Source organism: Melanaphis sacchari, unplaced genomic scaffold, assembly GCF_002803265.2.
Source record: "Melanaphis sacchari strain LSU unplaced genomic scaffold, SCAv2.0 Contig73_pilon_pilon, whole genome shotgun sequence".
NCBI classification, from domain to species: domain Eukaryota; kingdom Metazoa; phylum Arthropoda; class Insecta; order Hemiptera; family Aphididae; genus Melanaphis; species Melanaphis sacchari.
Window position 1 is genome coordinate 690,343 of NW_020271525.1, and position 23,396 is coordinate 713,738.

A 23,396-nucleotide genomic window follows, 5' to 3' on the forward strand; every position below is an offset into this window, starting at 1 on the left:
CTATACCTTGTAGAAGCTAAAAGCCGAACTTTAAGTCGCTTGTGATGAAGGAAGAGCGTTTGGTTTCGAATATAATGTACTTATACGTAAAATAATAATTAAATTAATATTTTTTTTTATTTTGCGGAACATAAGAACGGCTATGTGATCGTGTATAATATGTATAACACTATATATATACAGCTCCAAGAATATTCAAATTTCTGTACTACACACATACCTAGTCCCGAATGGGCCAAATTTAAACAAAAAAATCAATGCTAGTAAATTTCTTTAACCAAAAACGAATAATATAAATTAAATAGCAATATGTATAAATATAATGTTTTATAATTATGAACAAAATTAAAATGTTATTAATTTACACAAATAAATCAATGACTTTAAATAGCGCTGAAGTATATTATGAAAATAAATATTGTTTAAGGTACACTTTTAAATTTTGTACAACACACTTCCTTTCCATACTACACAAAGTACTGGACACAATTTTAGAGGCTGTAGATATATATATTATTATTCTAGGACTAGGACTTGGTAATTTGAATAGAACAAACAAAAAAATTATTTTTTCCTAATAGTCTGGAAAAGGAGGCAAACCCCACTTCTTAATTTAAGCTTGATTACATAGGTTTATTATTTAATATTTATTATATATATTTATGAAATTTTTTTAAGATTTTTGTAAGTAAATAGCAAAGAAAAAAGCGTACTTAAATAAAAATGTTTACATTAAATACCTATAAATATGTCTACTTGGTAGAAATAGCATATACTCAATATATTATATAACATTTTTCCAAGCAATAAAATATTAACCTTTATACTTCTTATTTTAATGTAGCAAATATCTATTATATTATTATTTATATTTCTGTTATGGATAAATATGACCATTTGATTTCAGTATCACACATTAAAACAGAATTTATTTATTGTGTATTAATCTTACAAAGATTTTTAAATTTATTATTTTTTTTAAATGTACTACATTTGTTGTATAACTTATGCAAAAAGAAATGGTTATTAAGTAAGCGCAGTACACTAAGATTGTTTTTGAAATTTGCTAATCCTTAATATTGAAAATTATGTGATTAATTATTTAAGAATGACAATATTCTGGAAACATATTTACATATAGTTTATTAACACAAATTATTATTGATTATTATTTATTATTGAAGAGAATAAATAATTATTATTATAAATAAAAAATATGATGACAATAAAAACCAATTATAATAAATTAATATTAAATTATTTAATATTTATAATAATCAAATATAGTACAATATAATTTAATTTTAACATAATGTATTTAAATTATATTATATATAAATCACAAAAGTACAAATTTCATAGCTATGTTTACAACTATTTATATTGTAGTGATAATAATATGAGTATTTAAAGTATAAACAGTGATTAACTTTAAAATAAAATAAAAATTCAGAATAAAAATAAAAACATAATTATAAATAGATTGGACCTAATTAATAAACTAAAATTTTAATAATATTATAACGTTAAGCCTTCTAAAGCTTTAAAAACTGACTCTTCTGTGTCTGCAGAATCAATTCTGTTTTGTAAATATGCAATTGTATTCTCAAAATGTTTTGTAATCTGTTCAGTTTCTTCATTTGCAGTTAAACCAGTTATTTCTTTCCTTATCTGACCTATTAACTGGTTCAATATATCCACAGATACCTAAAAATTAAGATTTCTATATATTTTTGACTTCTTGAACAATGATGAAAAATTTAAAATAAGTATTTGTGAAATTACACATACATTATTATTGCCTCTTTCATAGAAATAAACATAATAGTTTAATAATTCAACAAACAATTGAACTTGAACAGACACTTCCATGCATTGTTTTGTAATACGAACACATTTTTTTAAGCAATCCATAACTCGTTTACCATCTTGAAGCTAGAAATAAAACATTACAATATATTATAAAATATAAATTAATACATATTATATCTCATGTAATAGTTATTCAAATTAAAGAATAATAGCAGATAAACTTAAATTTTTTTTTTTAAGTGTAAACACTTTTATGACTTATATTTTGAAATTTGTAAGGTTAAGTTTTTAAACATTCAACAAACTTTAAAAGTTTAAATTTAAATTTAAAAACCTAAGTTCAATATATCTAAAGTATAATGCATTTGCTTACCGGTTGTCCAACATTATTTTGTGCTGACCAAAATAGATGTGAGCTAATAGCTACAGCTCGACATTGATCAGGTTTTTTAAGTAATTTAGATGCAGCTAGAGCACACTGAGTACGAACAGGTTCAGCATTTTCTTCATCAAAGCAATTTATTTTTTCAAATGTACCAATCAGTAAAATAATAGCAGCTAATTGACATTTACTCTCAGATATTTCTTCTTCATATAGTGTAAAAGCCTTTATTTAAATACATATATATGTATATATATAATATATATTAATATTACATAAATATTATAGAATGTAGGTAATTATATTGTAGCAAATAATATATACCTGTGAGTAAAATTCATAGGCCACAGTTTCATAATTTTTGAAATTTGTTTGAGAAATAGTTAAAGCTCCTTGCAAAAACAATCTAAGCGGCAATTCTGCAAGATCGGCTTTAGTTAATTCTAAAATTGTCTGATGACAGAACTGGAATATTTTTCGGCATTTTTTCTCCCACAATTCATCCTAAAAATTAAAAATATTTATTACATAATCTAATGATTATTATGTTATTGTTTTTTAATATACTTGTTCTCTTTTTCTACTATAGATCAAAGCCAACTGATATGCTTGAAACACAAGAGGTGGTAATGTATAATAGATTCGTTTATTTCCTCCTAAACTAAAATGTTCTCTTTCTGCCATTAAAATTTTAAATTGTAAATCAGGTTCATCAGCTTTCATGTGATGAACAAATCTAATTAAAATAATTTCTATATTAATTAAAAATAAATATCATATATTATGATTCATAAATCTTGAACTAAAAAATAAAAAACAAACCTTCCTAGGAGACTTTGTTCTTCAACAAAATCTTCAGGATCTTCTTCGCCTACTGGTTGATCAGGTTGGTCCTTAACCAGTGGAGAAACCATTGTAAGAACAATTTCAGTCTAAAACAAAGGTATAATAATTAATAATTTTTTATTGATTAATCAAACTATCAACTATTTTGATGACAATACCAAATAACAAAAATAATTAAAATATATTTATTTCAGTATTTAAAATGTGTTATACCTGTTCAACTGATGGAATCATTGTTCTGCACTGAACAGCATTTTGTAATAAGTAAATAGCAATAGTCTTACGACCAGTGTAATCAAAATATTCAATAACTTCAGGGAAATGTTTAAGCTTCATCACTAAAAGAAGATCATTATAATTGTCAATAGGCAATTTCATTAGAGCCATCAACTCTCTAGATACTGGATTTTTATGACTGATTCTATATTTAAAAACATACAAATGTTAGTATTGTTTTAGAAAACAGATAAACTTCAAATATACTTTTCAATTTTACGCTTTGCAAATGTATCAGAAATGGTCTGAAGAGATTTATCAACATAATCTAAATTATCTGGATAGCATTTCAGAGCTAAACCAACCATGGCAGCTTGAAGCGACACAGTATCTTCAAGTGGTAAATCACGACTCTTTAAAATAAATAAATAATTATGTTTGAGCATACATTTAATAATTTAAGAACAATTCAGTATTTTAAAATGTTAAATACAAGGAAAATATATTTTACCTGAATAATATTAGCTATTTGTTCAGTGAGCACTTCAAATAATTTTACTTCAGATGCATTTGAATTATGGAAAGTAAATATTGTTAGACGATTAATCATTAAAATGACGATAGTCTTTACATTTACAGATGGTTGCAATTCACAACATGACTTTAAAAATACATTCAGTGTATAAAGATGAAATTCATCGGGAAACACCTAAATATTTTTAAAATAAGTATTAAAGTAATTTAAAATTAAATTAAGGATACAATTTATAAGAATAATAATTTAAATTTTAGAGAAATGTAAGACCTATTAAATAACTAATAACAAAGCAATATTAATCAAGAAAATCAATATCAGTAGTAAACATTTATTTTAAAATAATTAAAATTTGCCGTTTTAATTTTGAAAATTTAAAACAAAAAATCTACAGTATTTGTTAAAATAATTGTTTTTTGTTTTTTATTTATAAAAAAAATTTACAATTTTTATATATAATATAAAATAAAAAAATTGTATAAGTTAATAATTAGTATACTAAACTTGGAAAATATGAGAGGAAAGAGCATCTATAAACATAATTTCTATACTATAATTAATTTAAGGAATAATATTATGTAATAAAAATTAACAATTTGACACATTTTCTTGAGATTATTATGTAATTTATTCATACCTGAATTATACATTCCATAAGATACTCTTGGGCAATGGCATCTCGACAACTAACAATTTGTTCCAAAATACCAGGCAAAACAACCTGAAAAAATTATAATAGGTAAGTACTGCTAATTATTAAAATTTATTAGGATGCTTATAGGATAAATTAAAAATACTACAAATACTTAATTAATAATAAACATAGGTATATGGTTTATTTATTTAAAATAATCTATTAAGAGGATGCCATATCATAGTCTATAAAACATAATTCAAATTCTGTTTAACAGGTTCAATTTTGTTTTATTAACTTTAATATTAAAGTTTATTAACCTTTTATCAAACTTAAAGGTGCAAATATTATTTATGTTTCTCTTTTCTTGTTGGTTTATACAATATAAAAATGTTTAAGTGAATTGAAAAATTTTTTAGATTTTAATATTTTACATATATAATATTCTTAACTTTAAGTTAGATAAACGTTTCATTATAATATTCAAATCAACAACACAAATTAGAATGACAGAATGAAAATCTGCTATGTTGTATGTTTGTAAGATGGAGGCGCATACATAACATTTATGAATAAAGAGTTCCCAATGTAGTTTTAATATTAGTAAATATGACTGGTTAAAATAATTGCAAGAAGAGTAGAAAACAATTTTTTTTACAGCATTAGTAAAAAAAATATAAAAATAAGTTGATTACAAAGAAATAATGCACCTACATCGATTTTTAAACTCAAATATTAACTAAAACACAACAATTTTGCTTTATTGCTTTCATTTACAAACAGAGACTTTATACATGGCATTATATCCTCTTAAAACTTATAATTTTATCACTTTAAAATTCTCGAATTAAGGGCATATTCAAATACAAATACATTTGCATATTATGTTCTAACTTAGTAAAATGAAGCATTTTAATTCTATAATTATACTTTATATTATGATGTATAAAAAATAATAAAAATAAACAATTATCTAGTACTAGAACCGAATCTTATGAATTTAAATAACCAAATAATGTAAATATAACTGAGCACAAAAATAAATATTTTGTACATCAAAATATAAAATAAATTATGCAAAGTAATATGTAAACTAAATGAACTAAATAACAGTACAAAAATATTATATTTTAGTCTTTATGAGACACTTCTTAGAACTTAATTTTTAATTAGATAAAATATCTTACTTTGCGATATTTATCCAATGTAATACTATCTAAATGAGACAATCTGACCAAATTAGTTCCAACAAGGATTTTTAATTCTTCACGTTCTTTTTCACGACGTTCCTTTTCTCTAGAATGTCCTTGATGTTGCATTCTTACCCACAGTTTATTCATCTCAGCAAAATTCATTAATATAAAATCAATTGAATCACGAACCTAAAAATATTAGATAATAATTTAACTATCATATTAAATATTTATTTCATTAAAATTTATTAATATTAATTAGTTTTCTTACAGTGCCTTCAGGGTGTTCAGTCTCTTCATTATCAGGTATATCAGGTAATACATTTTTTGAACATTGCAATAAATAATGGCGTAAGAATAAACCACGTAAAGGATGTTGAACACCACGACACATTTCAACTAGATCTTTTAAAAGATCTCGTTTTAAATTTGTATTAGTTTTTATATAAACTAAGCCCACCGTAATCAGTAAATAACTAAAAAAAATACATTATTAATTTTAAAAGATTTTAAAATAGTTTGGAAAATACATACAGCCTCGGTACAATATTTCCAGCATACTGTATTATTTGATATAAATCGTCGACTTTACGACCTCGTTCAAACTCTTCTACTAGATATAAGTCTAGATAGCATAGTTCGTTGGTTACTTTCATAACTGAAAATATATCATAAACAAATAATAATATAATATTCTTAAATAAACATAATAATTTAAATTTAAATTAATAAATAGTAAGTACATAGTTCATAATAGCTCTTTGGTGATAATAAAGATGTGCGTAGTTCAGCAAGCATAGCAGATGCGTGTTTAAGCGCTTCCATCAATTTATTTTTATCCAAACACATTTTCATATGCACCCCTTGTTTTTGAACGGACGCTAACGCAAACTCTAATTGTTTCTCTTGGTCTTCCATTTGTGTCATACTGAAATAATGAAACAACTTAATTAATTTTATTTAAAAGGCTATAAAAGCAGATTTATTAAATAAATCATGATGATATAATATATTAATATGATGTCATCTCAGAAAAAATTACTGAATAGTTTCACTAGATACAATCAGGTTGATTCATTGGTAAATATTTTTTTTTTTCTAATTAGTAAATAGATAATGACATTATTGTTTACAAAAATTTAACATTAACATATTGTAACAGAGTACTCAGTAATGGAAAATAAATGATGTATGAATAGTAATAACAGATGATGATAAATTTAAATAGTAATAAAAAAATCCGAGTGATTATGCTAGACTATACATTTTCGAATAATAGTAAAACAGAACATAGTCGAACGACTGTAACACCAGATAATAACAATATAATAACAATATAATAATAATAAAGACAAAGGTACCTTATAGTTCCGTAATACTCGTTTATAATATGTTATGAGTTAGGCGGTAGCACGTAAAAACTTGTAAAAATTAAAATAAAATAAAATAACTACTACAATGAAGAACCACCGATTATTAATAGTTATTGGTTCCGATAAAAATCCATTGATTATATTTAAAATTAATACATTAGGATTTAAGTTCTGATGGCACGTACAACGATAATTATAATAATAACATGCAACAACTAAAACAACAATAATATTATCGCGTACTGTTCGATTTAAATTTTTTCACTCAAAATTCGGATAGTGTTGTGACTTGAGAATATTATTGTGTTACTTGTGTACAGTTTGGCGACGATAAAATTCACGATATTCACATACTGTCTTGTGAGTTGTGGATGTAGGTAGTTATCTCGTCACTGACCGCTGTTATCATCGTCGTTCGACAGTTATCAGCGAAAAGCGTTCGACGAAAACGATGGGACGCACCGTATACTACGTGAAATAGACAACATCATTATTGTAGAAACATTATTATTATTTTACATTTTACAAGTTATAAAACACATAATACACATGTATATGTATAGAGGCACTTGGCCGCGACAGTTGGCAATGCTGCTGTCGTAGACGTGCGGATAATCGGAAAAAACAAGACCTTGTATTATAGCATGTAAATCGCTATAATAATGGGCCGATCTAGACGTTAATATTGTATTTGATACTGTTATATATATTTATTGCTGAACAGTTAATGTATGTAGTAGGCGGTGTTCGCACCCGATCGTATAAGTGTCCAGACTATGGTCCAACAAAGTTCCATTATTGTTTTCGTACCGTGATGAATGTTGTTGCGAACTTTATACGGTTTATGGACCCTCCCCCCCTACACGTCCAACTTGGTGTGCCCAATAATAGTATTGTGAAATATTAAAAAATTATTTCCAAAAAATGAGTATAAAATCGTACGATTTATATACAAGATTTTGTATTTCTGTTACGGGATTACGTAATAATATTACTTATTAGTTATTAGTGTTATCGCTTGTTGCGTGCGGTACACCTACACATACCAACCTATTTTTTATGCCTATTATACTATTAATTTTATTTTGTACGTGTATAATATGCGAGACAAACCTATGTGAATAAAAACAGTGGTCAGTAAGCCGTTTGCAATGTACGTGATCAAAGGTAAGTAACTATTTAATGGAAGAAACCATAATAGATTATTTGAAAACCAACAATTATACCTGAAAATATTATCTGTACTTGTAACTATTATGATAACCTACTATTTTGAAAAAAAAAATGAAGAAACTCTAACATCAACAGGTTCACGTTGGTTGGGTGGGAATAACATTGGACAATATTTAAAAAATAAATCTAATATTCTTCGAACTGTGGGGTTAGTGATACATACCTTTTGAATTTTAGCTATTCAGAATGATTCAAAATTTTAACTGAGTTATCACAAAACCTAATAAAGTAAAAATTAGTTTTCAACTCATTTCAAATAATTGCTTGACAGGTAACAAACTCTTAAAACCTAAAGACAAATTCGTATGAGTATAATATGTCATATTCGCGAGGCTATATATCCAATGTATATTACCTAAGTACCTATTAATAATTTAATAAATTTATAATAAATATTATAAATTATTTCCTGTTATGTTCCTAAATATGCGTACCGGTACTTATACACCGAGTAGTGTACTGTGGTGTATCGAGGTGAAAATGTGTTGATGCCAAGTTCAACATACATAATAATATACCTTGCCGGGTGATGGTCGTTAATGCCAAAATGTTAAAAGGTTCGATTCCTGTTTCTAACAAAAATAAGTTTGGAAATCAACTATTTTAATTTAAATAATGCATTATGTATTTATGTGCTAAGTAAAATAACTTAAAACACAATTAAAAAACATGAATTATACTTGTTAGAATAGTTAGTTTTAATATTTGTTTTGAAAACTATAATTCAATTAAAAACTATTTAATTTATATTTATATTTATTTTCCTTATCCAATTATATTTTTACTAAGGTAGGTAGGTTACCTTTTAAAATATTAAAATATTTAATTTATATTATATTTTAGTTGATTTTTTTAAGACATTAATTTACATGTATCACTTATATTTTTATGAAATACAATTAGATATATACTTACTATAATAATTAATATTTGTACTGTTAACAATGTGAACAGGAACTAACTGTTATTATTTTTAGAACAAATTATAAAAACCGAAGAGCTTATTTCAGTTGTATAGTTTGTTTTAATTCAATAAATCATATGTGAATATAAAAAAAAAACAATTCTGAAAAAGGAACAGATAATTTGAACTATAAACGCTTATCAAATAAAAATGTGTACAAATTTAAATGTCTTTTCAATTTTTTTTAAAATTATTTTAAGAACACTAAGAAGAACATCGGAAGGATATTATATAATATTTTCCAACCTTAATCATTGAAAATAAAATCCAATTTTAATTAAGTACATAATGATTAGCTCGTTTTCGAAATTTGAATGTCCACTAAGAATTAATTAATTTTTCTTAAATAGAATTTTAATAACAGTAGTTTAAGTTAATTGAGAACATGTTTTTATTTATTAGTTAGCCCAATAATAGTACTCAATTTCCACCTTTCTATTACTTTATTTACAACATTGATCATTATAAATACATTACGATTTAAAAACACTTTTTTTAAATAAAAAATGATATTTTTAAATATTTGAACTAAATTTTTAATATCTATTGTACTTTATCGTCCTAATAACTAATCAGTTTCAACTTAACAATACATTTTGATAGACGATTCTGACTCAAATAATTTTTATTTGGGTTGAATTTAGAAATAGATCTCTGAAGTAGCAACTTTTACTGGTAAAATCAAAAAAATAACATAAGACTTACCTATACAGAATTATTTGTTGAAAAATTATATTGTACTATGAATAAATAAATTAGAACACGAATGGACTTTGTTATTTATCCATTCATAAACTTTTTTCAATTTTTATAATTCACATTACTGACTAGTGACTTCTGTTAATATAGTTACGTAAAAAGAATTTAAAAAAATTATGTCCCTAAAATTATATTTTCACATTTTGGTAGGGTGTTGCCTTTCATACCTTTCGAGCTCTTCCTTGTAATTGCGAAACTGCACGCACAATAAGGTCATGAACCCACAGGTAAATATTTATAAGCCTAGGTAAATATCTGAAATAAATATATATATATTAATTAGATTGTACATCATTCTGATGCAATATTCGATAAAATATATGCTATAAGGGATATTTTTACAAAAAACTTTACACATTTTATTTATTAGAAATTACTATAATTAGATAATTTTCGATTCACCTACACAGTAGCATATAGGGCATAGGCTGTACGGTAACCACGTAGATACGCATAACGTATTATATATATTTGGTCATCTGGGGCGTCAAAATTTTCTCCCACTACCATAAGAATTTTTTTTCTGATATATTGCTTTATTACTTGAATATTCATTATCATAACACGTAATTTAATTTAATTTCTTAAGGATGAAGTTATCATTAATACAATAATACCTGACATAAAATGTTTACCTCAGGCCTCTCATAGCCAGTGTGTTCAGATGATTGTCTTATTATATTTATATAGTATGTATAATATTAAAATGTGTTATTATAAGCAGTAACTAATATTACAATAAAAACTGGCCGACTAGTGAGTTAAGTTGTACCTTTTTTTATAAATCGTATATATATACGTAGTACGTTACTTTACAGTTGTTCCAAAACACTTTGAAATTTACATATTTTATTTTTTTTTTTAAATCGTTTGAACTACGACAGAACTCATTGCGCTATATAAATAAAAAATCCAATGTACGTATATTGCACGCGTCATAAACTCATAACTCGTAAAACACTAGAATAAAGAAATGAAACTATATGAATAATAGAATGTCATTAACACAAATAAAGTATTAAACTATGAGGGTTATAAAAGGGGTACTTAAAAATAAAAAATAATATTGTTAAATTAGGTAAGAGAAGAAGAATAAAATATTTAATACTTTACTATAATATTATCTGGTATACAACGAATAACTATAGTAAAAAAACCGTTCGATATGGACGTTCCATCTGGCACTAAATTTGTTTAACAACTGCATACCTGACTATAAAGAAATTTTTTTATTGCGTAGGCGAAATAGGTACTGCTAATTGCTATACTGTTGCTTATATTGGTATATATTTAGTATCTAATCAAATATATTGTATTTACATACTTCATAGTTCATACATTAGCTATATATACATATATAATATTAGAATATACAAAAAACCTAAATGAATATGATTTGATATATAATAAAATGATATTATGTATCACATAGGAAATAAATCTGATAATGTATACAAAAATATGTATATATATTATATTTTGAAGGTGTAAGGTTTATATTAGAATTAAAAAATATTGAGCAAATGAGCACCTCTCTGCAGTTGTACCCAGTACGATAGGTGTCGAGTGGTTATCATTGTGTGTGAAAAGCGATTTTGAGCAGAGATGGTGTATCAGTCATATCACTAACGGACACCGAGTATATTTCATATAATGTTTTTTGTTATTGCTATATTAGGCAAAGTAATTAATTTTGCTGTTAGTAATACAGCGAAATTGAATTAGTTTTTTGCGAAAATATTGTATTTGAAAATATCATTGTGTCTATACAATTAAATAAATAATTTAATATACGAACTACGTACAATTTTTTGTTTTTACGAATAATATTTTCAAGTTGTAAAAAAATAATGAATATTATTATTCATAGTTCAAACATTTAGATAATTTAATCCAAATTTTAACTTTAAATGTCTATAAAAAAAGCTATACTTATATATTTTTTAGATTTTTTGTTTCAATATGAACTACTTATGAAGAACTTAATGTATATTTGTAAGCCTTAGCTAAAAAATTGCAAATTTCATACAATTTTATAATTTTATCTGCAAAACAATTTATAAATTTTTACAATTACCTAATAATGTCTATAAATAATTTATAGTTGAAATATTTTGAAAACTGTTTGTAAATAAATAAAACGATCTTTTAAACTTTAAAAACTTTGACTTCGATTAACATTTTAGATAACTTAACTACATTCTTGTATAATGATTGATTTTTGGAGTTCCCTTTCGTCTTCTTTTTTCTTAATCATACGTCGTTGATGATTCTCCAGTTTTTCTCCGTGGTTAGCATGTTTTGAATTGTATTCTCTGTGTTAATGTTCGTGTTAAGTATATGTTGTGGCTCTTTTTTGCTCCTTGTCCCATGCGTCGTTTAAATACTAATTAAAAATTGTATACTCAGCATCGTAATTGTTGTTATCGCAGTATTTAAACATTCTAAACCTGGAGGAGTCTGTTTTCTTAAATCTGTGTCGGTATACTTCACTGTTTAAGTCAGTCGGTAACTTTATACATAGTTTAACTGAGGAGTAGTAAACTCCTATAAATTTAGGTAATCTTCTATAAACACATAGTGATAACTTCAATAAAAAATAGTGTTAACACTTAGATCCTACAGAATATAATTTTTAACTCTTACAAAATATTATTATAATTAAAAAAAATTAATTTTACAAAAAATCAAATTTATTTTAAGTAGAAATCGTATAATTATCATAAATCATTAAATATTTAAAAAAAAAAACCAAATATCTTAGTTTATAAGTAAAAAAAAATCTAAATAATTGTTTGAAAAAGATAAAATGTCGCATCTTCGTCTTGATTGTGAATCGGAACAGTATTTTTTTCAATTATTTCGTCCTCAATATTATTTGTATACATTTTATTTTTACATTTATTATTAATACAACGTCAAGTTTTTTTGGCCACTTTTTGCAGTATATGCTCATGAAATTTATACTTATTAGATAACTGTTAATAAGTTTTTACTATTTTGACTGTATATAAATTCGATTGCAATTATTGGTTAAACAAAATTTTGTTACTGCTTGTAATGTACGACTATACGAGTAACTAACTTTACGGTACAACTTTAAGACACTCAAAAGGTTAACAGATTAAACTCAAGTAATATTTGATTAAACAATAAACTTAACGACGAGGCAATTAGATGCTAGTTATATACAGACTATTGACTACGATGTTGGCAATAAACTGAATAAACGCCAATTCGTTCGAGAATTTCCGATAAAGTTATACAGATGAAATTATTATCTTTTATCGATAATCGATAATATTAAATACCCTATACTATCGTTGATTTAACATTAAAAATTAAAACATTTCGTATTGTAAATTGCAACTGAGGGTATGGACGCGATAAATATTCTATTTTTTTTGGAAAAAAGGAAGAGTTTATTATAGTTTTACGTATGTTCAAATTATTATAATACAAAACGCATAAATATGTTATATTCAATAGTGTTTGACGTTTGTATTTTATCAATAAAAATATTTTTTGTATTTATTATTTTCTAATTATGAAGTTATGATCATTTTTAGTTTTTTAAACTTTTCAATTCGAAAGTTGTATATTCAAGTAAAAATACTGGAGTGTATGATATTACCCGAATTTTTTCATGTAAAAAAGTTCGTGTAAAATATTATATATCTTTTATTTGCAGGTAAAAAGGTTATTTGTGAAGGAGTTTACATTTAGCTGTTTAACTCGCCGTTGTGTAGTTTGGATTCTGCTTATAAAACTATAGAATATAATTTATAAGCAGAGCTCGTGACTTATAGTTCTAAAAAACGTTGTAATAGCGCAATGATATGCTCTTTAAAAACATACATATAAGCGCGCTTAAATATGCACTAAAAATATTAAAATATGCAAAAAATAAGTATTAAAATTTTTATTAAATACGAATTATTTTATACATAATTATTAATTTAGTTTTAAATTTTAAATTTTACAAATTATATATTACGATAGTATTTTTAATTTTTACAGTGTACTACAAAATATATCATCAATAAAGAAAATCACATCTCTTTTTTGGTTATTCTGTAACAAAAATAAAAAAAGTGAAAACTTATAACTAATTGGATTTTAATATTTTTTACCTTGAAAATTGCATTATATAATGAGATGTTTACTCAAGTTTCCAAATTTGAATGACCTTCGATTATTGCTGAGTAACGTCTTGTACGTTAAAAATAATCGTTCGACATCTACTGAAGTAATTAGAGCGTACTTAAAGTAAACAAGATCATCCATTGAAATGTCTTCAAGAAGTCCAGGTTCAAGTACAATGTTTTTTTGATGGCCCGATAACACATATGAAATATTTTTTAAAACTTTGAGGCCGATATTCTTGTTGATGACATCGTTGAATTTAGTTAAAATAGCTTTTTCATTTGGCCCTTGAAGATTTTAAAATGCTCTTTCTACGTTTTCAAATATATTTAGAGCATCAGCTAGAGATAGTTTTTTTCTTATAGTTTAGTAATAGAAACGGTTAATATTGAAAATTTTGATTTTATGTAAGCTAAGTCTCTTTCGATACCATCATTAGATGTATATTTTTGGGCCTCTTTAATACTATAACAGCGTTATCTGCGTCTAGTTTTTTAATTATCTTACGAATAATATCCAAATGTTCATAATAATAATTTGAAACATTGATTTACGTATTCCAACGTGTAATTATTGGTTTAGGTGGTAACTTTAAATTAGGTGCTTCATTTTTAAAAATTTGAATACTATATGGAGCTTTTCTGAATGTTTTTTTAAAACTAGAAATTATTTTGTCAACATACAGTATTGAATTTTCCTCTTATTTCCTCTGCTACTCTATGAAGACTATGAGCAGTGCACGTAATATGTACCATTTTAGAATACAATTTTTTTAAGGGATTAGCAGCTTTTACCATGTAGGGAGCAGCATTAGATGTAAATAATAAAACATTGTAATTTTAAACACCAATAAATCCTATAGACTTATCAAACAATTTACTAATTATCGAATAATTTGTTTTTTCTAAAAGCTCTGAATGTATTGAATATTGTTTACCTGGATAATCTATCTCAAGTGTACCGACAATCACGTTAGCAACAAATCTTCCTTCAATATTTGTTGTTTCGTCAATACTAACTCATATCAGTCGTATCTTTTTATCTGACAATTCAAATTTAATTTTAAACACGTTGCATGAATATAGACACTATGACGTATACGACATCAGAAACCGGTAACAATATATTAATATAATTTAGTGTTTCAAGCAAAATGATAACAATGCGATAATACTTCTTCACATCATATTTTGTCAATCTCATTTTCTTTTATGACAATTACCGAAATATAAACTGATAATCGCATATATATGATCTATCGAAAGTTTTCATTTTTATTTATTGAAATGACAATATAAGCGTCAAATAGCCTTAAAAACATTAAAGTAGCAAAATAGCGTCAAAACTTCAAAATATACAAACAATTTTGAATTTCACTTCCTGGTTATCCGAAACAAATTTGTTACTTATTTAGGTCTTATTAGGACTTTTCAAAACAAATATACATATGCTACAAGTCACGAGCCCTGCTTATAAATTAATAGGACGTTGTACTACACATACCATACCAAAACATACGTTCATCGTTCAGCAGTTTCAATTTTGTGTGTTAAGCTTGAATTACTCAAATTACTAACAAGCGTAACAACATACGAGTATACTGTCATAGGCAAAAATAAATATTAAAATATATGTAAGTATTTATATCATCCATACAAGTACAATATTATTATTTTTTTGATAAAATAGACACTATATACAATAAACGAATTTTAATATGACTACATGAACTTATGATCATATTAGTTAAAAGTATATATAAAATCTGTACATACTACACACCTAAATGTATAATATATTTTTATGTATAACAGGTACTATTACAGATTATATGAAAATATTTCTGTGGTTAAATATATATGTTATAGGTACATTGTTTTCGCATTCTATACGAAAATTAAATAACATATCTAAACGTCCTAAACCTATGTCAATTGTATACGTACAAAAGTATTTACCACATAGTGCTAGATAATTAATAAATATATTAAAATGTGGGTTTTATAAATAGTGGTATAGCGTGAAACTTGATGGCCTCAGTGAATAAGAGGTGGATGCCCTCTTAAACACAGAAATTAAATAGTGATACCAGAAAGCGTATGATTATTGAACCTAACTAAAATAACAATAATAATATAATTATTTTAGTACTTGTATATTTATTTAAAAAAATAAAATTTTATGCTTATGAATTATCTTTTTCATCATTCGTCTTATTAAAAATAAAAATAATTGTTTAATGGTTTTTTATGATAGTAGGTACCTACCGTGTGTGGTTCGAACCATCTATCTTGATCGTACCTTCCTTGGGAATTCAAACAAGAACTTCAACATACTAAAAGCCTCAATACACCACTGTGTATAACAGGGATGGACAAACCTATTTTGATAAGATTTTTTTAGAATTTATTTTTTTTTTTTGCACAGGAACCAAAACAATAAATTTATTATTTATTAATAATTATTGTCAACAACGGTTATTGAGAATGTCTAGACCACAATTGAGGATCACACTAAATGTACATAATAATAAATTACATAACAAAGGGAAGGGATTGACTTTAATGTAGTCCACGATCGGCCGTTTGACTAGTCCCTGCTACATAACATATATTATACATTATAGGTACTTACCACATACGGCCTGGTTGTAACCACACGAGTAACAATTAATGTCTAAGGAATGCATCTATGACTGTATAATATTATAACCTCACGTATGTCCATGTTAAAAGCGCACTTAGTAGTATAACTTCATAATAACTACACAAGCATGAAGCATGCCATTTATATTTACATAAACACGGTTGTCATTATTTATTATCATGATAATTTTACAGGATTATTGAAGGTAGAGGTTACGGTATGTACCTTAGTACTTACTATTATGCGAAGTACTTGGTAAGAACTATATCAAGGTATATAATAGATATCGAATATGCAATATCAATATACATAGTTACGTAAATCAAAGGCGCGGTAGATAGGTTGTAGGTTAAAATGTTAAACTCTCAAAATGATTTAAGTTATTTCATTCTAAATTATTATTTGAATAATAAATGGATTCCAAATTCCAATATTAGACTTATATAAGATTAATTTATTTATAACATATATTTCGAAGTATTTTAATCGCAAAAATAAAAAATTGAAACATAGGTCAATACAGACGTATCTATCCATAATTTTAATACTGAATGTTTTCCAACTATCGTGGTCAATATTCATACGCACCATTGTAAAAATTCTATAGGAACTGTGTAATAATAATTCCATTTTCATTCTATAGAGCGTGATAAGAAATTTATACGTTTAACAAAATATAAAGCAATTCCAATTTCCGACCGATCGAAAAAAGTTTCGATTTCTTTTGAACTTTTCGATATTTTCAGAAAACTGTTCTTCTACTCGACTGATTAAATGGTTGGGAGAAAAATATAAAATGTCTTCGTAATTTGTTAACACGTAAATATTGTATATTTATACAACGGGTAAATTCGATAATTATTTTTAGTCGAATTTAAAAATTATATTATATTTAACGAAAATCGTATTTAGCTTTGCCATCTAGCGACAAAATTGAGTAACAAATTTTAAGGTTGAATTTAACGACGGCAGATGGTGCTGTCATTATGGTCCGGAATAAATAACGAATATAATTATTAATAATACATATTACATAATAATATAATATATTTATATCCTGTGATGCTGTAACGCCTGTAACACAACCATTCAGTTCACAGTTTTCAGGGTGCATAAAAATATATAAATTTAGAAATTTTTATATAATATCTATAAACCAGACCCACGGGACAGTTATAATTTATAATGTAGTATACCTACCTATTATATAGGTACCTATTTCGTTTGAGACTTAAGCTTAAACTTGTATTAATTAGTACACATTGGAATCTGATCAAAAAATGTGTACAGTGCTTGAAACAACTGATATGAGGTATCTGGAATTTGAAAATACTTAGGTTTCGACTTTTGAACGGGACAATAACTATAGTTCCACAAAGCATTTGTTCCAAAAAAGTATTGATATGTGTGTACCCTATGTTTTTTTTTGTCTCTTTACACCACATGCAGTGGAAATAATGCATCGATCTATTCGATCTTCATCTTTGACAGCAAATTGGATTTAGTTGACCATATTTAAGAATAAAAATATGAAACAACGATTTTGGCTCAATTTTAAAAATAACTTCAAAAATTGTACCAACTTTTATATGTTTAGTGACATTTAGGTGATAATTTTTGTCCATAATGTAAATGTCACCCTCAGTGTGGGGGTTTAAAATATTACACTATACAATACGCCGATAAAAACGTTTCACGTTTATCGCATGTAACTATCCGTCGTCACTCTATGCAAAAACCGTTATTAAAAATCATAGGTCGATATTTTTTAATAGGTACCTACTTCAAATTGTGTTTGCTTACAAGTTCCTATGACGTTTCCCTCTCAATTTTTTATTGTTCATTATTAATCTTGTTAATTATTTTGTGTATATTTTTTTATTTATTTATACCATTTATCCTAGGGTAACCTCTAAGGTTCTAAATAAAAGTTCATTAAGAACTTATTTACTTACGAATTGAATATTGTTTTTAATTTGTTAGTTTTAATAATCCGATTAGACTGTGCAGTTTCCAGTTTGTACTTTCATATTATTTTTTCTGAATTTTTTTTGGCTAATTAAAATCGATTCACGTTTTTGGACCTATTTGTTCTGAACACCAGTTCCCCGATTAATTGTAAATTTTGATAAAGATAATGACGACTATGCTTCTGCTATTTAAATCACTAATGGGCAAAGTCGAGTATAAATTCAAATTGATCAGTCAAAAAGAGTCAATATTTATTTATATAGGTTTTGGCTTATTTTTTTGGGATGAATAATCTAACAGATAGCCGATAGGTATACATTATAGGTACATCGTTCTCTATCGATATTATACAACACAGTTAAATTAAACATCACTCCATCGCGGTTATAAATACTGAATAGAATTGATCAAGACGTATTTGAACGTTTGTAATGACGTGAAATTATGAATTGGAATACATTTGGAGTATATACATTGTACACGTACTATAACTGTTTACAACCGTGACGGAAACTTTAAAACTTCCACCCTTTAATTATTGAAGGATGGCAGCCATTTTATTGACAACATTAATAATACCGAAATCGGCTATCTAGTATTTTTATATTTTGTGGAAGACAAACAAGAAATAAATATAGGTTAAAGGTTTAATTAGTTTAAGCATATTTTGCTTGTTTGTTTATTTAAATAGGTAGGTAACAATATTCATTATTCATACTTTGGTATTCTTGTTTCATGGATATTATCATATATATAATAATAATAAAGACCTATAAACCACAGACTAATAAGTCTATGATAATACCCTTGGTATTTTTCATTTGTTTTACTGGTAACACTGTTGTCACAGTCGATTACGATAAGACTATTGATAATATTTGTTTTTATTATTATTATGATCTACGATCATTGTTGTAAATTTTAATTTTTACGATTACCTAAATAATTTATTGAAATAAACAAGACAATTAAAAATTAATATTTACACTTAACAATATGTATACATTAATATTTACTTAATAGAAATGTTCAAAATAATTTAAACTTCAACACTAATTTACAAATCAACATCATTATTGTACTTAAAACTGTTGACAAATAGACTGCAAAAATTGAAGGTAGAGTCAACATGTTAATATTTTTATTTTATAATGTTTGAGTTGGTCAAGATATATACACAATATTATTGTTTTCATATTGAATGACCTAATTCAAATATTCAAGATTTTTTTTTGAATTAATATTATTTAGGAACATATTGTATGTAATTTAAAAAACACGAATAACATTTATATAAATTATACTTACCTATTCTCTAGTATGCAAAAATAACAAATTAAAATACTTTTGTACTAGTTTTATGTAGTACAGTATTTTGTTTAACTACATAGGGTACTTTTTCATATATTTGTATACTCGTAAGCTTATTGATTGAAATTAAATAGTACTATAATATAAAAAAACAACTGTTTATTCAGTATTCTCACTTCTATATTCTGCTGCTAATAAGACTCGGCATAATATGGTAAATACTTAAATACTTGTTTCTCAATAAAATTGGTTTTAGTTATGATTAATTACAATATTAATACATTTTGAATATTGCATGAAAATTAAAATAATTATTAAATGATAATCATGTAATTATTTTAGAATAAAAAATTATTAATACATCTTTTGTAAGTAGCCATGTAAGTACATTGTTAAAATTATACTTTAGTTTTAATATCAATAATTTATAAAATAAAAGTTTATTTATTTTTGGTATATAAATTTTTATATCTAGTAAATAAAAAAATATAAACATACTCTGAGGGGCTTTATAAGTGAATTAATAGTTGGAGAATTTTTGTTAATATTTGTGGGCGAGTGATTAAGCTTTAGAATTAATTATGTCATAGAAATTTAAAAAAAACTATGAATATCTCAATGATAATAATTTACAAAATCTAATATTGTTAGAATAATTATTATATTGTTTTTTTTTTTTTGCGTTAGGTACGTGGGATTGGTGTAGTCCACCCGTGCATCTCTTTTCATCCCTTGGTGCACGGTCTACTGCACTACACATGGGTCCAATGGAGCCAGATTCACCATTGCCTAATCGGCTAACACATGTCTCAGATAAACATCCAAGATGTATGTTAGCCGAATTCAGTTCTATGCGCCGTCATCGTGAATTATGTGATGTTGTTCTCAATATTAATAATCGAAAAATATTCGCTCACCGTAATATTTTATCTGCATGTAGTCCTTACTTTAGAGCTATGTTTAATGGAGATCTAGCTGAATCTCGACAAACAGAAGTCACCATACGTGATATGGATGAAATAGCAATGGAACTTTTAATTGAATTTTGTTATTCCGCTCGAATCACAGTAGAAGAATCTAATGTCCAAACTCTTCTTCCAGCAGCTTGTCTATTGCAACTAACTGAAATACAGGATATCTGTTGTGAGTTTTTAAGGAGACAACTTGATCCATCGAATTGTCTGGGCATCAGAGCATTTGCAGATACACATTCTTGTCTTGATCTTTTACGTGTTGCTGATAAATACACTCAACATAATTTTCAAGAAGTTATGGAGAGTGAGGAATTCCTTCTTCTTCCAGTTACACAATTAATTGATTTAATTGCCAGTGATGAACTTAACGTGAGAACAGAAGAGCAAGTATTCAGCGCTGCAATGTCTTGGGTGAAATATAATATTTCTGAGCGACGACAGAATCTTCCACAGGTACTTCAGCATGTACGATTACCTTTGTTAAGTCCTAAGTTTCTAGTTGGCACAGTAGGGGCTGACTTATTGGTTCGTAGTGATGAAACATGTAGAGATCTTGTTGATGAAGCTAAAAACTATTTACTGTTACCACAAGAACGACCTTTAATGCAAGGACCTCGAACTCGACCTCGCAAACCTACTCAAAGAGGTCAACTTTTATTTGCTGTTGGAGGTTGGTGCAGTGGAGATGCTATAGCTTCAGTTGAACGTTATGATCCACAGACAGAAGATTGGAAGTTACAGGCTCAAATGAGTAAACGAAGATGTGGAGTTGGAGTAGCAGTGCTTAATGATTTATTATATGCAGTTGGTGGACATGATGGACAATCTTACCTTAACAGTATAGAACGATATGATCCTCAAACTAATCAATGGTCATGCGATGTAGCTCCTACAACTTCATGTCGAACCAGTGTTGGAGTGGCTGTTTTAGATGGTTTGCTATATGCAGTTGGAGGTCAAGATGGTGTGCAATGTTTAAGTCATGTTGAACGTTATGACCCTAAAGAAAATAAGTGGAGTAAAGTGGCCCCTATGACAACAAGAAGATTAGGTGTTGCTGTTGCAGTATTAGGAGGTTATTTGTATGCAATTGGTGGTTCAGATGGACAATCACCATTAAGTTCTGTTGAACGTTATGATCCAAGGCAGAATAAATGGGCAGTAATGGCACCAATGTCAACAAGAAGAAAACATTTGGGATGTGCTGTTTATAAAGATATGATATATGCAGTTGGAGGTCGTGATGATTGCATGGAATTAAGTAGTGCTGAACGATATAATCCACATACAAATTCATGGTCTCCAATAGTTGCTATGACATCTCGTAGAAGTGGTGTAGGCTTAGCTGTGGTTAATGGACAACTGTATGCTGTTGGTGGATTTGATGGAACAGCATACCTAAAAACAATTGAAGTATACGATCAAAGCCAAAACCAGTGGCGACTTTGTGGTACAATGAACTATAGACGTCTTGGAGGTGGTGTTGGAGTAATGAGATCACCCCAAACAGATAACAATTTTTAAACTATTTCAGATTACCAAATCTGTTTATTTTATTGTATAATTAATAGTGTAGATTTATTGTTTATATTGTTTCGTCTAAAATTATAGTAGATCCCAGTGATATTCTACTCTACTCTATTCTAATCAGTCACTGAGATGTATTCTAATTTGAGACAAATTATTTTTAAAGTGTTATTGTAGAATTTTTTTTTTAGCAATACAATGCAACTTAAAAATATATCAATTGTAACTTAAAGCTTTTAAGATAATTTTCTTTGGTGTATTAATCACAAATAAATTGATAATACATACAATATGTGTAAATTCTATTTGATAAAAATATATATATATTAAAAAAAAAATTTAATTGATACAAATTTAATTTAATTAGATCAAAAACAACTCAATATAATTAAATATGTTTTACATACTACAATAAAAAATAAAAAGTAAAATAAATATTTTTAAATCAAAATCTTAATTTATAATTTTTAATGTAAATTAAACGTTAATGTTTACATTTTATAATTCTGGAATGAAAATAATATCTAATAGAATTCAGGTATATAAGTATATTATAATATTAACCTATCAGCTATAAAAAAAGTATATTTGAGTTGACTTTTAAGTAAATAAATATTACAACCTAATGTGTTCTATATAATTGTATACTTAATAATTTTAAACATGTTTAATGTTGTGGTGCCTATGCCCTATACCATTTATCAATATTAAAAGATTTAGGAAATGATACATTTTATGTGAATAACGCTAAAGTAAAATTTAATCATAAATAATTGTGTATAAAAAATGTCTTCCTTTTATTTTGCTTAACTTAAAAATAATCTGTGTTTAATACATAATTTTAAACTCAAAAATAATTGTAATATTTACATTA

At 26.1% G+C, this 23,396-nt stretch overlaps 2 protein-coding genes across 10 annotated transcripts; one reads left to right on the forward strand and one right to left on the reverse strand.

The window, feature by feature from the left end:
• Nucleotides 1-1,453: 1,453 nt before the first annotated feature.
• On the reverse strand, nucleotides 1,454-16,910 carry LOC112600997 (vacuolar protein sorting-associated protein 35). Of its 7 annotated transcripts, XM_025348388.1 has the most exons (16): nucleotides 16,728-16,909; nucleotides 7,235-7,459; nucleotides 6,362-6,546; nucleotides 6,153-6,276; nucleotides 5,890-6,094; nucleotides 5,613-5,807; nucleotides 4,429-4,512; nucleotides 3,768-3,965; nucleotides 3,524-3,669; nucleotides 3,254-3,461; nucleotides 3,017-3,126; nucleotides 2,762-2,930; nucleotides 2,519-2,698; nucleotides 2,186-2,419; nucleotides 1,792-1,935; nucleotides 1,454-1,707 (listed from the first exon to the last, which is right to left on the reverse strand). In XM_025348388.1, exons 3-16 carry the CDS (start codon nucleotides 6,543-6,545, stop codon nucleotides 1,519-1,521), a joined length of 2,370 nt encoding a protein of 789 aa, XP_025204173.1. In that variant the 5' UTR covers nucleotide 6,546; nucleotides 7,235-7,459; nucleotides 16,728-16,909; the 3' UTR covers nucleotides 1,454-1,518. The 7 variants fall into 7 exon arrangements, with proteins under 7 accessions (XP_025204173.1, XP_025204169.1, XP_025204168.1 ...); XM_025348384.1 differs by lacking the exon at nucleotides 7,235-7,459 and having other exon boundaries at nucleotides 16,728-16,910; XM_025348383.1 differs by lacking the exons at nucleotides 7,235-7,459; nucleotides 16,728-16,909 and adding an exon at nucleotides 10,115-10,179.
• Nucleotides 8,092-22,721, forward strand: LOC112600998 (kelch-like protein diablo). Of its 3 annotated transcripts, none has more exons than XM_025348391.1 (2): nucleotides 8,092-8,158; nucleotides 20,709-22,721. In XM_025348391.1, the coding sequence occupies exons 1-2, from the start codon at nucleotides 8,143-8,145 to the stop codon at nucleotides 22,517-22,519; spliced, it is 1,827 nt and encodes a 608-aa protein (XP_025204176.1). In that variant the 5' UTR covers nucleotides 8,092-8,142; the 3' UTR covers nucleotides 22,520-22,721. The 3 variants fall into 3 exon arrangements, with proteins under 3 accessions (XP_025204176.1, XP_025204178.1, XP_025204177.1); XM_025348393.1 differs by lacking the exon at nucleotides 8,092-8,158 and adding an exon at nucleotides 15,438-15,726 and having other exon boundaries at nucleotides 20,709-22,720; XM_025348392.1 differs by lacking the exon at nucleotides 8,092-8,158 and adding an exon at nucleotides 19,686-19,828 and having other exon boundaries at nucleotides 20,709-22,720.
• Nucleotides 22,722-23,396: the final 675 nt, after the last annotated feature.